The sequence below is a fragment of the Pelophylax lessonae genome (assembly GCF_965119305.1).
Source record: "Pelophylax lessonae genome assembly, chromosome: 13".
Taxonomy (NCBI): domain Eukaryota; kingdom Metazoa; phylum Chordata; class Amphibia; order Anura; family Ranidae; genus Pelophylax; species Pelophylax lessonae.
This window is the reverse complement of record NC_138780.1, coordinates 171,063,766-171,078,435: the sequence shown is the minus strand read 5'-3', so window position 1 is coordinate 171,078,435 and position 14,670 is coordinate 171,063,766. Positions and strand designations below refer to the sequence as shown.

General features: G+C 42.9%; 1 protein-coding gene across 1 annotated transcript in view; it reads right to left on the bottom strand.

Moving 5' to 3' along the window:
• The window catches only part of LOC309569225 (cholesterol 24-hydroxylase-like), a 204,653-nt gene that overhangs the window by 6,422 nt on the left and 183,561 nt on the right, over window positions 1-14,670 (bottom strand). Inside the window, exons 21-23 of the mRNA XM_082274978.1 lie at window positions 7,171-7,255; window positions 4,100-4,210; window positions 2,400-2,488 (exon numbers count right to left, since the gene is read on the bottom strand). Of these exons, the coding sequence (XP_082131104.1) occupies window positions 2,400-2,488; window positions 4,100-4,210; window positions 7,171-7,255 (285 nt within the window). The remainder of the gene's footprint in view (window positions 1-2,399; window positions 2,489-4,099; window positions 4,211-7,170; window positions 7,256-14,670) is intronic.

The window sequence follows — 14,670 nt, the reverse complement described above, 5'->3', positions numbered from 1 at the left end:
CTTTCTTCAGAGCTTCAACTAAAGTGTGACTCACTTGTGCTAAAGAAATGTCACGTTGGTATGAAACACATTATATGGTGACTTATCATAAGTACAATACATTTTAGAACGGCTCCAAATGCATAATCCACCAATATTGGACACCTCTGCAATATAAGCATTTCCATTTGCATGTCTCTTATCCTACAAACCACACCTGCCGCTGCCCACCACCCAAGGTCTGGGTAATAATTTGCCTTTTGCAAAAATGTAACAAATGCACACACCTTATTTAAAACAAATAATTTGAATTTATTACATTTTTGCATTAAAGCCTGCAGAGCACTGCAAGCAACCAGTGCATCATGGGTGCAATACACAGACTCCTGCATTACATCTCAGCCCCAGGTTTGTACATTTATGGGGCTAGAGGAAGTAAACAATGGACTACAAGTGCAGGGATGTCGGAGTACTTGTGCTGGCACACTGTGAGTCCCTGCCATGTTGGCAGATAGAACTTGTAGTCTTTCATTCACAGGTCCCTGTATATAAATCTGTGAATACTAAATTAAAAAAACAACAGGATGCTCCAGAGAGAAGACCCCCGTGATTCAGGTAAATGGGGGGCAGTTTGAGAGTGGGGGTTTGGGAATGCAACCAGGTTTCATGTTACAGCTCAAATACTGTATGGGTGTAATACAAAGTATAAAACATGGTCCAATAGGTGGAACAAGCCTTCAAGTTCGACCATCCACTGAAAGATTATTACTGCATATACACAGAGATATTCTCCATAGGCCTGATGAAGGGTTGCATACTATTTAGGTGGACTACTGCAACCTAACCATATGTAAATAAAATTATTCCAAGATCTTTTCCTATTTGTGGCCATAAAAACCAAGGAAACTACATTATATGGGGGTCTTCAGTCTCTGGTCTTGTTTTTCCTACTCTTTCTTTTTTTCAAGAATCAGCAACAATACCCAATTTTTTATGGTTGCCTCCATTGGCTTTTATACTGCTGGGAACATCCACGGTCTTTAAAAAGAAAAGTTTTGAAAATCATTAGAATTGGAGACTTTTAGGTGCTACCGTTGCCCTAAGGCAAAAATAGACTAGAAAATGTAAGTTTAGATGTCTAAAGGAAAGAAAACCCAAAAAATTCACAGCTTGACCTTATGCTAACATCTGACACTGACTTGAGATATAACTCTATGAAAACATTTTTTTCCTAGAGCCGTTCCAAAGAGATCTTAAAGGCTGTATGATCCCCATTTACATCCAGCAATAAGGCAACACTGATTTGGAAACCTTTACATGTTTATTTTTTCTGATATGTCGGCTGTCTAGACCAGTGGTCTCTAAACTGCGACCCTCTGCTTTGCTTGTCTTTATCTGGCCCTTGGGGCACTATTCTACTGACACCAACAATGCAACATTATTTCTTCCACTGACACCAATGATGGGGCACTATGCCTCCCACCGATACCAACAGTTGAACACTATTCTTTCCACTAATACTAATAATGGAGTACTATACCACTCATGAAAACCAATAATGGGATGATGGCGCACTATACCTCCCACAAAAACCAATGATTGGATGATGAAACACTATTCCTCTCACTCATACCAATGATGGGGCACTATTCCTCCCACTAATACCAATGATGGGGCACTATTCCTCCCACTAATACCAATGATGGGGCACTATTCCTCCCATTAATACCAATGATGGAGCACTGCTCCCTCCACTGATACAAATGATGGGGCACTATTCTTTACACTAACACCAATAATGGGACATTATTCCTCCTACTAATACCAATGATGGGGCACTGCTCGCTCCACTAATACAAATGATGGGGTACTATAACTTCCATTGACATCAATGATGGGGAACTATTTCTCCCACTAATACCAATAATGGGGCACTTCTCCCTCCACTGATACCAATGATGGGGCACTATTTCTTCCACTGACACCAAAAAAGGGGCACTATTCCTCTCATTAATACCAATGATGGGGCACTGATCCTTCCACTGATACCAATGATGGGGCATTATTCTTCCCATTAATACCAATCATGGGGCACTGCTCCTTCCACTCATACCAATTATGGGGCACTATTCCTCCCACTTACACCAATGATGGGGCACTATTCCTCCTCCTACTGACCACATACTGACCACCAAGCCCGAGGTATGGTTTACTTCCTGTAATGCCAGGATATTTTCTACTCCCACTGGCCACAGTCTGGCCCCATAAAGTCTGAATAACAGTTGACTGATCATTTGCTTAAAAAGTATGGAGACTCCTAACCAATGAGAAGTATGTTATTTATTTATTTTTTAGCAAACTGGCTATTTCCAATGTATCACAAAGGTAACAATTAGCACAGGTAATAAAGAAAGAATTACTTGGGAGCATCAGGGTGAAATCGATCTGGGTTGAAAACAAGGGGATCTGGGTAAAACTGCTCCATCCTTCCCATGATGTAGGAGTTAAACTGTTTAAAGAACAACAGAAGATATAGGTTTATTTTTATAAAACAAAGAGGTCAAATCTTGTTTCAGTACATTCCATATTTTTATGAGGGGTATTGATTTTAGAGCAATACTCAATAAACATCACTCACTAAGCTGAGATATAGGATATTATATACAGTATATGTGTCAGTGACTCTTTTCCACCCTTTACAACAAAAAAAAAAAAAGACCCTTTCCATTTTTAAGGAACATTGTCTCCAGGCTGTGCTCCCACTGGAGAGATTTTTCATTACTTCCTGTCCAGAGAGTGAGGGTAATATTTGTCAATAGGGACACAGACAGCAAATAAAAGCCAAAGAGAAGTTCAATACCATTCTCACTTTGCCTAAGAAAAAGAAAAAAAAACATTATTTTGTTTGCAGCTAACATTTAAAATGGTGCTAAAGCTAATAAAAAAAAACCATTGTGAGCAGACAGGCTCTCTATTGCAGAATGGACATGCAATGTCTCCTGTGTAATAAAATACACCTACCTGCCTGTTTGCAATCCTCCATAGAATCAGGGCCGGCCCTACCGTGGGTCCCGCTGGGTCCATTTGATCCAGGTGGCATTTTGAGAGGGGCAGCAAATTGATGCCCAGGTTTTTGTGTCATCAGTTTGCAGCGCGTTACGGGCGGCATTTCCCCATCTCATACTGCGGCCCGTAGTGCAAACTGATGAGAATGAGGAGGCGGGGCGTCTCCTCCTGAGAACATTCCTCGCATTATCATGGTGTGCGCAATGACGTCAGACATCAGCGCACTCCATCTCATGCAGGACAGGCTGGATCTTCTAGGGCGGTGGCCGCGGCAGACACAGTAGTCACAGGAAGACTGAGGACAGACAGCGGGTGTTTGGTGGACCGGTCCGGTGGTGAGTTATGGAAGAAGATAACAGTATATATAAAACTTTCAAAATTTTATATCTATATAAAATAATGGATGTGGGGGGCCTTTTGGTGGGCGTGATTTTTTTTTGGGCAGCATTTCATTCTTGGACCCGGGCAGCACAAAGTGTTGGGCCCGCCCTGCATAGAATGTACACTGAGCTGCGCATGCACAGCTCAGTTTACATTCTGGCACACTGCCTATGTGCTAGTATGAAGCACTCCTGTGCAAAAGCAGGGAGACATCATCCCATGCCAGGCAATCAAGATGCCCAAAGACCAGCACCCAGAAATAGTCAGGGAGAAGATGCTGGCACCGGCAAAGGGACATTGCAGGTATTGCTCCTCCCCAACAGCTGCATAAAAAGTTATGTAGGGAGGTAAGGGGAGGGGCAAAGTTGCTGGGCCAGCACACATAATAGACACTCCCAGAAAAGGAAATAGCTTTGACATCTACAAAGGAAGGGTGCTGTACTAGGGAATCAATTAGGCTATTTTTTTAGCAAGTTCAAACAATGCAAGAGAATCATTTTTTTTCTACACAAGGAAAAAACACTGCAATTAAGCATGTAAAATACATATTTAGTTGTTGCTTTTATCTGCAATTTTTTAAATTAGTGACAGGGTCTCTTTAGGGTAGTGATTACTGTATGTATGCTGTAAACATTGTTTGGGTCAGTGAATGTGGTGAGGGTTTGAATTTTACCATCAGGGAGGAATTAGCAGGAATCCTCACGCCCTCTATAACGGTTTCTTCTTCTAGTGCACGTGATGTACCTGGAGCAGTAGGGTAGAGTCTTAAACTTTCCTTCAATACCTAGAGAAGATAAATATTAAATCTGAAGTTTCCAATATCATTGCAACTACGTAGCAAATTCAGGTGGATTATATCCTGCTTTTTCAGGACAAATTGTGCTTTTACATAGTGGTAGAAGGTAATGCATACTGCCTGATTTTTTTTTTTTTTTAATCAAAGGAAAACTGGACCAAAATAGTAAAAAAAAAAACATTTTTTAAAATGTTACTATACATTTATTGTCATTACTAAAAAAAATACATAAATAAATAAATAAATAAATAAATTCTCCTAGTGCTGATGTTTGTGGCAATACCAGCTATGTGTATATTATTTGTTGTTTGTATCCGTAGTAGGACCCAGAAACAATAGAGCGCATTTTTACTTTTTCTTTTTTTTATTTATACCTTAACACATTGGCACTAAATTAAAAAAATGTTTTTCTTTCATTCTAAAAAAAAAAAGGTGACATTTGACACCCGACATTTGGATCCAACCTTGACCCTGACCTTCAACCCTGAGAATAACCCAGATCAATCCCTGATCTATTTTATCTTATTTTGATTTTTTTTCTCTAGCTAGGAGAAAAATATGCATTGTATCTTTTTTCTCCATTCAGAGGGAGAACAGGGGCAGGTTTTTCTGAATGATCATGGTGATTGACAGTCACGTGCTCAAATAATTGAGACCTGGAGCTGTTGGTGACAGCTTGTTCTTTGTGCTGGGGGTGCGTTATGGAGCACTCTTCCAGCACAATACATCCACTACTTATTGGCCCTATATTCTATTTCTTTATGAAATTGTTTCTTGCTGTGAGTTTTTGCCTCCTTGAAATGTCCTTTGTGAGATCCTAAACCTCTCATTTTTCCCCATACTTCTCTTTGTTTGGAAGGAGCAGTGCATGTTAGATGCGGTCATGAACACTGCTCTATATACTACACATTGTATAGTCCATCTCAGAGGCAAGTAACAGAGGGTGACTACTGTATATTCCTATACACAGGGGGACTATAGAGAATGAACGTAGCCAGAGGATAGGAAGTCACATTACAGCAGCAAAAAAACAAAAAAAAAAAAACAAAGGAATTTGGCAGTCAGCTGAAACTAATAAAATTACGTTTATTAAGTTAATATTTACTTGAATATCATTTTTTTAAAGCAGAGTTTAAAAAAAAAGCCCCATATGCAGGAATTAGGTGTAACTGTCTGTGCATCGGATGCTTCAATAAACTTGAACAAGGCTTTTGCATGGGGAGCGCCTTGCTTTTCTTCTTGTTGGTTCAAAGTGTAAGTCCACCCTAAAACTAAAATCCCTGCATCTACAGACATACACGATCAAACACGAACCTATCTAACCCTATAAAGAAGAAAGCAGTATACTTACCTTTTTTGAAGCCAATCCGGTCCGGTCGTCAGCGGCGGAAGCTCTGCAGAGGACACAGCCGACAATGACTTTGAAATGAATGAGAAGTGACGTCACCCATAGACTTACTATGAGGCTTCCGTTGTCAGATGTGTCCTCTGCACCCGCCTACACAGTGAAGCTGCGGCTGACAGCTCAGCCTGGGATCGGGTCGGATCGGCTTCAAAAAAGGTATTTTTTCTTTAAAGGGTTAGATAGGTTAGATTGTGGATGTCTGTAGATGCAAGGATTTTAGTGTTAAAGCGGACTACTACTTTAAGCGTGGAATTTTGAAGCGGGCTGTCACTCAGAGTTGGCGGAGGAGGAGGTATGTGTGCCTGCAGTGGAACATTACATTGTGCATCATTGCATCAACTCAGCCTAGGCAAAGAGGCTTTTAAGTAAAACTATAAAATGTATTTATATTGTGACGTAACGTGATAGGAATGTACTCATGCAGACTTGTAAAGTCATTAAATGGTCCACGTTTATCTTTTAAACAATATATATTAAATATATTTATCGTATATACAGTATACATCAGAGGTGTAACTATAGGGGTAACCTGGCCCCATGCTTTAGGGGGCCCATGTGATGTTTGGTTCTATACCTGGATAGGAGGGACAGTGGGGGTGACAACCAATACCCTCCAGTTTCCTCCTGCAGCAGTTGAAAGACAGCTTCTCCTCCCCTCCACTCCCTCCCGCCGTAATTTAGTGGCTGCAGGAGGAAAATAGAGGGCATTGGTTCCTCTATATGCCGCCCCACCTCCCCTCTTATCCAGGTTGTTTCCTGCTGCCTTGTGTGCTCCCTTGGTCTACCCCCCCCCCCCCCGCAGCGTTACTGGCTTTCCTCTTCCCCTCTCTTGCCAGCTGCTTCAGGGAATGCTTTCAGGAAGAAGAGTGGGGGAAGGGGCTGGTAAATATGTCATTTACAGGCCCCTTCCTTTTTTAAATTGTCACAGTATGTGAACTCTACCAATTGCTCCTGTGTCCATTCATAACTGAATTGGCTTTGGTGATCATGTACCTTCAAAGCAGGGGCAGACTGGCAACTTTCAGCCCAGGGGGCAAGTACAAACCAGAGTCCCATGGTGCAGAGACTCTGCCCCCCTCCCACTCTCCCTCTTCCCGTCCTCCTCCTGACCCCCATTCCAGGCTGAAGCCCTGCTCCAGGTACTCTCTACTCACCGGCTGAATCCAGGCTCCAACCCTGGCCAGCAAGGGGCGGTTGGGGGAAGCTGGGACAGCTCGGTTGGGGCTGGCCAGGGGGGAAGAGTCCAAAGTGGGGCAAGGAAACGGCCTCTGCTCAGACACAGTTTACACCATCTATGCTGGGGAAGGGGGCCTGCGTTCTGTCCTTGTCATCATCATCCACTCAGGAGATCAGTGGCAGAGACTTTTTACTTCTCACCAGGAATCCTTTAGACATGTCTGTGGCAGAAATGGTGCAGCCTTTTTACAGGACTTTAGAGCGGCCCAAGGGGCAATTTCCCCCCTGCCCCCTGGCCCAGTCCTCCCCTGCTTCAAAGGGGCTTTTAAATATCGAATAACCTGTAAAATGCTGTTTTTGTATCTACCTGAGACAAATATTGAAGTTTTCCAAGATCATCGTACTCAAGGTCTCTTTTGGAACCAATAACTTCATCCACTTCATCCTGAGCTCTGAAAGGTAAACAGAGTTTGTTGTTTAATATGTATAATATTTAACCAATGTACTGTATGTTTTGCACTTTTCACTTGTCTCTATAAATTTTACAATGATTTCGTTATAAAATATTTTTATTGTTATAGTTTGATCCAATTAAATTAGGAATAAATATAAATGCATTATTCTCTTTTGCCCAAATAATGATTTGATTATAAATGATGATACATCAGTAAAGTCGTATCTTAGTTTTTTATCATATTATGTGTCTCACTTTTTCAGAACGTCCGGGTTCCGTGCCAGTTCTATCACTGTAAATGATAACTGGTTGGCAGTTGTTTCTTGCCCTGAAAAAGGACACAGACCTGGTTAAAGAGCCTTTACAAGCAAGAACAAGAGCTAGCAATCGTTACGGCTGATATACAAAAAAACAGAGAACTAGAAACAGTGGCAAAACTGAAGCTTGCTAATGACAGCCAATGCAAAAAAGGTGAAAGATTAAATCAGATTGGTTGGTTGAGGATATTGCCACACATTTACCCTTATTTTTATTGCTTCAGTGTTTGTAAAGAATACCCATCTACCCATTCAGGGCAGAATGACAGGGCCTCCCTGCTGAAGAAATCCACCCTGGGTATGCTCCGTTGTCATATGGTGTCAAAATGTAGCTGGGTAGATGACATCACTGATTCCCCAAGTGACAAAGCTGACGATGCCCTGGGTGAATATATCTTGCTCGGGGAGAGGGCTGCAATCAGGAGGTATTGTCATTCTGCTTTGCATATGCCTGATGAGTGTCTTATTAAGTCAGAGCTCCTGATCTATATACTTGCACCAGGTCAGTGGGTCAGAAAGTACTTGTGATACTGGATCAGTATGACGGCCAGGCAAACAGAATTTTCAGGAGACGTCAAGGATGGAGTCCTCCTACTTTCTTGATAAGTTTTCCTTTAACAAGACAGTACAAGGTGCAACTTAACCACTGAAGCCCTGGAAGATTTTACCCCCTTCCTGACCAGGGGGTTTTTTACGATTTTTTACTGCGTGACTTTAAAGGACAATTGCGCGGTCGTGCGACGCTGTAACTAAATGAATTTTAACGTCCTTTTTTTCCCACAAACAGAGCTTTCTTTTGGTGGTATTTGATCACCTGTGCAATTTTTTGATCATGCGCTATAAACAAAAAAAGAGCGTAAATTTTGCAAAAATAACAATATTTTTCACATTTTTTTTTATATGAAATTCCCCCCCCCAAAAAATGTAACAATCAAAATTATTTAACATTTTCAGCCAATTTGTTTTATGCTACATATGTTTGGTAAAAAAAATCGCAAAAAGCGTATTTTGATTGGTTTGCGCAAAAGTTATCACGTTTACTAACTAAGGGAAAGATTTTTGTCATTTTTGGTGTTTTTTTTTTTAACGAGTAATGGCGGCGATCTGCGTTTTTTTTTTTTGCGGGACTGCGACATTGTGGCAGACAGATCGGACCCTTGACTGACATTTTTGACACTTTTGGGTTACCAGTGACATTACTGCAGTAATCAGTGCTATACATATGCACTGTTACTGTAAAAATGACACTGGCAGGGAAGGGGTTAACTGTATTGGAGAGGGAGGGGTTACGTGTGTCCTAGGGGCGTGCTTCTAACTGTGATTGGACATGGCTACTAGTGTAAAAACAGAGATCAACGGTCCTACACAGTAGAACCGTCTGATCTCCATTTTTACACAGGGGAGAATGACAGGCAGCTTGTTTACATCGGGTCCGCCGGTCACACGCACTGACTTCTTAGGGAACGAGCCGGGGCGGGCGCGCCCTCGCCTGCTATTGGCTCACAAGCCGGTGACAGGCTAGTGACGTATATATACGTCACTTTGCCTGGCCGGGGCTGACCGCCGCAGTATATGTACTTGCGGCGCTCGGCAAGTGGTTAAGCTGGATACACACTATCCAACTTTTGTTGGTAGATTTCCTTCAGATTTACCTTTTCTATGTAGTGCAAGGGCCTGCCAGATTGCATACAAATTGAAAGTGTTTAGGTTTGACCTCATATTATATGGTTTTGGTACATCTAAAGGAAAAAGTCTTCAGAAAATCTTATAGTGTGTATGGCCCATTAGGCAACAAGTAAAGTCATTCTAGGAAAAGCATATGTAGTTTTCCACTATGCTAAAGCAGGACAGAGAAAGATTTTCACTAACAGAAGAGTAACTGACACAAGGGACACATTCTACTGACCGTGAGATATGTCCCTTGTGCTGATTTTTCTGTTTCTGATTTTGGCTTTAAAGAGGAGTTCCGGCCACAAAAACATTTTTTAGATAAAAATACCCCCCTAATCCTAAACTAACGCCAATTACACTAACACTAACCCCACATTACAGTAAAGGACAGTCATTGAATTTAAATAAAATCTTACCTTTAAAATTTATTGCAGAGCGCGGCCATCTCCGGTGTGGGTGCCTGAAACCGCTGTGTCCCTCTTCCTGGTTTCTGGCTCCCACAATGCCGATCGCAATCTCGCGCATGCACTGTAGATTGCGTTCGGCAATCAGAGTAGCGGCCGGCCATTCCCATTGCATCCTGGAATTGATGACTCACATCTCCCAGCACGCAAAGTGAAACTGGAAGTGACGTCCGGGGCCGCAGAAGGAGGAAGTCGGACAGAGATGCCCCTTAAATAAGGTAAGTGACTCCCAAAAAAAGAAAAAAATGTCCAATTCTTTTTTAACCTGCTTTCCCCACAGGAATCCGGAAAGAAGAAAAAGAGGGTGGAACTCCGCTTTAAACTGTATTATATACAATCCTATAATAATAGTTTACTACTTCATTATACACCTTTGTTCTGAACAATGTCAGTGTAATTTTCTGAATTTTTTGTCAACTGATTACATTGTATCAGTTCTATATTAAAGCTGGGGGGGGCGGGGGGCGGGGAGCGGTTACCTAATCTTGACAGGTACCTGCTCCGACTTTGGGTCAGATCGCGATCTAAGCAGAAGTTTGTCCCCCCCCCCCTTCCCTGCAGTCTCTTGGGACAAGTCACAGGTCCCAGGAGACTGCGGGACCATTTACAAGGCACGGATCACACATGTGCAGTGGCCATCTGGCTGTGAAGCCCCAAGGAGTCACAATCGGCTGCCGACAGGATGCGGCACGTGGACCTGAAAACCTGCAAAGAGCCGGGTCTGGTGGGGACATCGCTGGATCCTGTGACAGGTAATTGTGTGTTTTTTAAAACAGTATTTGTAGGTGCTGACTTTTACATTTTTGTTTACAGGGTGAAGCTTATCCTGAAACTTTCTATATTGCATTAATATATACTTTTGTAGAACAGCTAAAAAAAGACGATAACTTTTTTTCTACATGCAGTTTTACCTCTTCAATAAAGTAATTTTATATTTATGGATTCGATTACAAACCTGCAATGAAGAAAGTAACAAAATTATCTATCAAATCTTCCATATCACATTCATCCTCCTGGGCTGTGAAGAGAGGGAATAGTAAATTAGTCTTTTCTTGAAAAAAAAAAAAAAAAATGCAGATCCATAGCTACTGTATGTAATAATCTAGAAGACTGCAGCATTGTCCTCACTTTTTTCCTAGGTATGACCCTTAAATGTTTTACATCATAACCCCAGACAACAGTAATGAATTATCAGGGACATCTCTTCCAAAACCTCTTCCAGGAGAACTGTGCTGTTACACTTGTTGTATGTAAGATATAATATAATGCATAGTTATGGTAATGTTTATATATTTGGTTATTATATTGCCATCTTGTGGTTGTTTTACTTATTGCACCATACTTTTCTGTGTTCCTTGCTGTGCCCCTCCCATTCTTGTGATGCATTTCCTGTTCCTTCTTCATTATGCTTATGGGATACGAGATGGCCACTTGTCTAGGCATTTTTTGCAATCTGCTTGCATCCAGGAACACATTACCATGTTCTGACCTGCAGACAGTGGCGGCTGGTGCTCAAAATTTTTGGGGGGCGCAAAAAGAACAATTTGCGACAAAAACGCGTTAAAAAATTGCGTGACTTTGACGTCACACAAGTGTTAAAAGGGCCTTCAGTAATCAAGGAACAGTGCCTTGAAAAAGTATTCATAGTTACCCCTTAAAATAATCCACATTTCCGATTGATCCTTGGGTGACAAGAGCAGGCACTGATCACTTCCATTGTTATTATTAATATAGTACAGCAGCATTTCTATATGACAAGTCGACTCTCGGGTAAGAAGGCACCGGGTGCATGCAGTGCTGTGATGGGGAATAGAGCTTGGGCCTCGGCTGTACTAGCATGGTGCTGGATGGTAGAGGAGATCACACAGGCAGGGGATTGATTCAATCCCCTGCCTGTGTGATCTCCTCTGCCATCCAGCACCATGCCAGTGCAGCCAAGGCCCAAGCTCTATTCCCTATCACAGCACTGCATGCACCCGGTGCCTTCTTACCCGAGGCCGAGAGTCGACTTGCTGTACTTATGTACTATATTAATATAACAATGGAAGTGATCAGTGCCTGCTCTTGTCACCCAAGGATCAATCATCCCCTGCCTGAGTGATCTCCTCTCTACCATCCAGCACCATTGCCAGCCCAGTACAGCCAAGGCCCAAGCTCTCCCTATCACAGCAGTGAGTCAGTGACAGCACTCTACCATCCAGCACCATCCATCGCCACTTGCAAGCCCAGTACAGCCAAGGCCCAAGCTCTCCCTATCACAGCACAGTGCATGAACCTCCCGCCACTCCCGGACCCGGTGCCTTCTCTTACCCGAGACCGAGAGTGAGAGAAGATCAGGCGAAACGTTCCGGTCCTCCGGACGGTCCGACACTCGGACCGAGAGTGTCACTCCAGGTAAGGTCACCTCATGTCAGGTCACACTCAGAGTCAGCTTCTTCTGTGACTGCGGCGGGTGCGAGACTGCGAACTTCCGAAATAAATCGGCTGATACGATACCAGTCCGTCCGACTCCTCACGCGGCTCTCCTCTCTCTGCGCCGGCGGGCGGGAAGGACGTGACGCAGAGGCGGTGCACTGCCCCCACGCGTCAGGTCACCACAGGACCGTCCCGGGATGTTCTCCTGTGATTGGTCCAGGCTGGAGTCTGGACCAATCACAGCCAGGACATCAGTAAAGTGGGGAGTGTCGGGGCGCATTGCTCTGCGCCCCGATGACCCCCAGAAGGCCGCCAATCGGCACCTCTGCCCGCCGCACGTGGGGTCAAAACCCACCCCCCATACCCACCACTAGGTCCGGCGCCCCTAGTGGGCTGAAAATTGACAATTTTGTTTTTTAATCTTCTTTTTTCTTCTTTTTTCTGGGGGGGGGGGGGGAGGGCGGCGCCCCTGCGCCCCCTATCGACAGGCGGCCACTGCCTGCAAATATCGTCTTTCCAGTTATCGACTCGCCTCTTGTTGTCTGCTATAACTTCTGCTTGCAATAAACATATTGTGATTGGTAAAACATGTTTGGTGATTTCAGCTATCTGATAAAGACTGTCTGCAGTGATCATATCTGCTTTTACAGGCCAGGCATAGAGGTCTCAGCAAGGGGTAAATCACTATTACAGCAGTTGGAGTCAAAATAAGCACCTTCTCCAAGACTGGAATACCTGCCTTACTTTTTTCCTAGGTATGGCTCCTAAGTACATCATAATTCCTGGGATGGGAACAGTAAAGAATGAGCAGGCAGACCTCTTCCAAGATCTGAGAATTGGCCTTACCTTTTTTCCTAGGTATGACTCCTAAATGTTTTACATTATAACCCCTGGGAACAGTAAAGAAGGAGCAGGCGGATCTCTTCAAAAACCTCTTCTAGGGGGATCTCTTCCAAGATCGGAGAATTGACCTTACCTTTTTCCTAGGCATGGCCCCTAAATGTTTTGCATCATGACAACTTTAAAGAATGAGCATGGGGACCTCTTCCGAAACGTCTTTTAGGAGGACCTCTTCTAAGATTAGAGAATCTGACACTTTTTTCCAGGAATGCCCCCTAAATGTTTTGCATTATAACCCCTGGCAACAGGGAAGAATGAGGAGGGAAACCTCTTTTGTGTGGGATCGATCTTCTTACCTCTTCTATAATAAATGAGATATGCGAGAGCTCTTTTGGCTTACCTGCCCCTTTTAGGATCTGTGTGAGTATATCCACCGGAATGTCTTCTCCGTTTTCAATTGCCTTTCTGCGTCTCTCAATGCATTCTCTCCCAGTTTTCCTGAGAAGTTTGACACTTTCTTGAGTATCTTTAATATACTTCTGCTTTTCCAAGGAGAACTAGCAAAAAAGATATACTGTAATATACATAAAATAATATTTCTTTATCGTACATCACAGGACACAGAGCCATATTCATTACTATGTGGGTTATAGGCCACCTTCAGGTGAATGGACACTGGCAACCAATCAGACAGGAAGTCCCCCTATATAACCTCTCCTACGCAGGAAGTACCTCAGTTTTTTCGCCATTGTCTTAATGGTGATGGTCACTGTGGAGAAGCTCTCCACATTTTTATGTTTTTTCAAAAAAGAAGAAAGAAGATTATGCTACAAACTCTGATCAAAGATCTCTGAATCTAAGGGATTAGCAATCAGATCCATCCAAAAAAGTCAAAGACTAAAAGGATGGTACCTGAGCCTCGGGAAAGCAGACATGAGGTTTTGCCTGTAATGTTGTCCTTTTTAGGCACCGAACCTTGGTATCCGGACCCTTGGTAAAACCAATCCCAAAGGCGCTCCGGCAGGGTGCTCTACAGGTCCAAGGGAGTGGCCCCTCAAAACAAGGGGACCCAGTCCTTGACAAAAACTCACCGTAATGGGTGAAGATTGGATTCTAGTTACAAGACAAGAGTCCTGCAGCGGTACTGGTAAGCCCACTTTAACCACTTCTGGACCAGAAGGATTTGCCCCCTTAATGACCAGGCCCTTTTTTTGCGATTCGGCACTGCGTTACTTTAATGGAAAATTGCGTGTTTGTGCGACGCTGTACCCAAATAAAATTGATGTCCTTTTTTCCCACAAATAGAGATTTCTTCTGGTGGTATTTGATCACCTGTGCGATATTTTATTTTTTGCGCTATGAACAAAAAAAGAGCGACAATTCTGGAAAAAACCCCAATATTTTTCACTTTCTGCTACATAACATTCCCAAAAAAAATTTAAAATCAATTTTTTTTTAACATTTTAGGCCAATTTGTTTTCTGATACATATTTTTGGTAAAAAAATTGCAATAAGCGCATTTTGATTGGTTTGCGCAAAAGTTAACGCGTCTACTAACTACAGGAAAGATTTATGTCATTTTTATTGTTTTTTCTTTTCTTACTAGTATCGGCGGCGATTTGCGATTTTTAGCAGGACTGCGACATTGTGGCGGACAGATTGGACCCCTAACTGATATTTTTGACACTTTGGGGGGGACCAGTGAC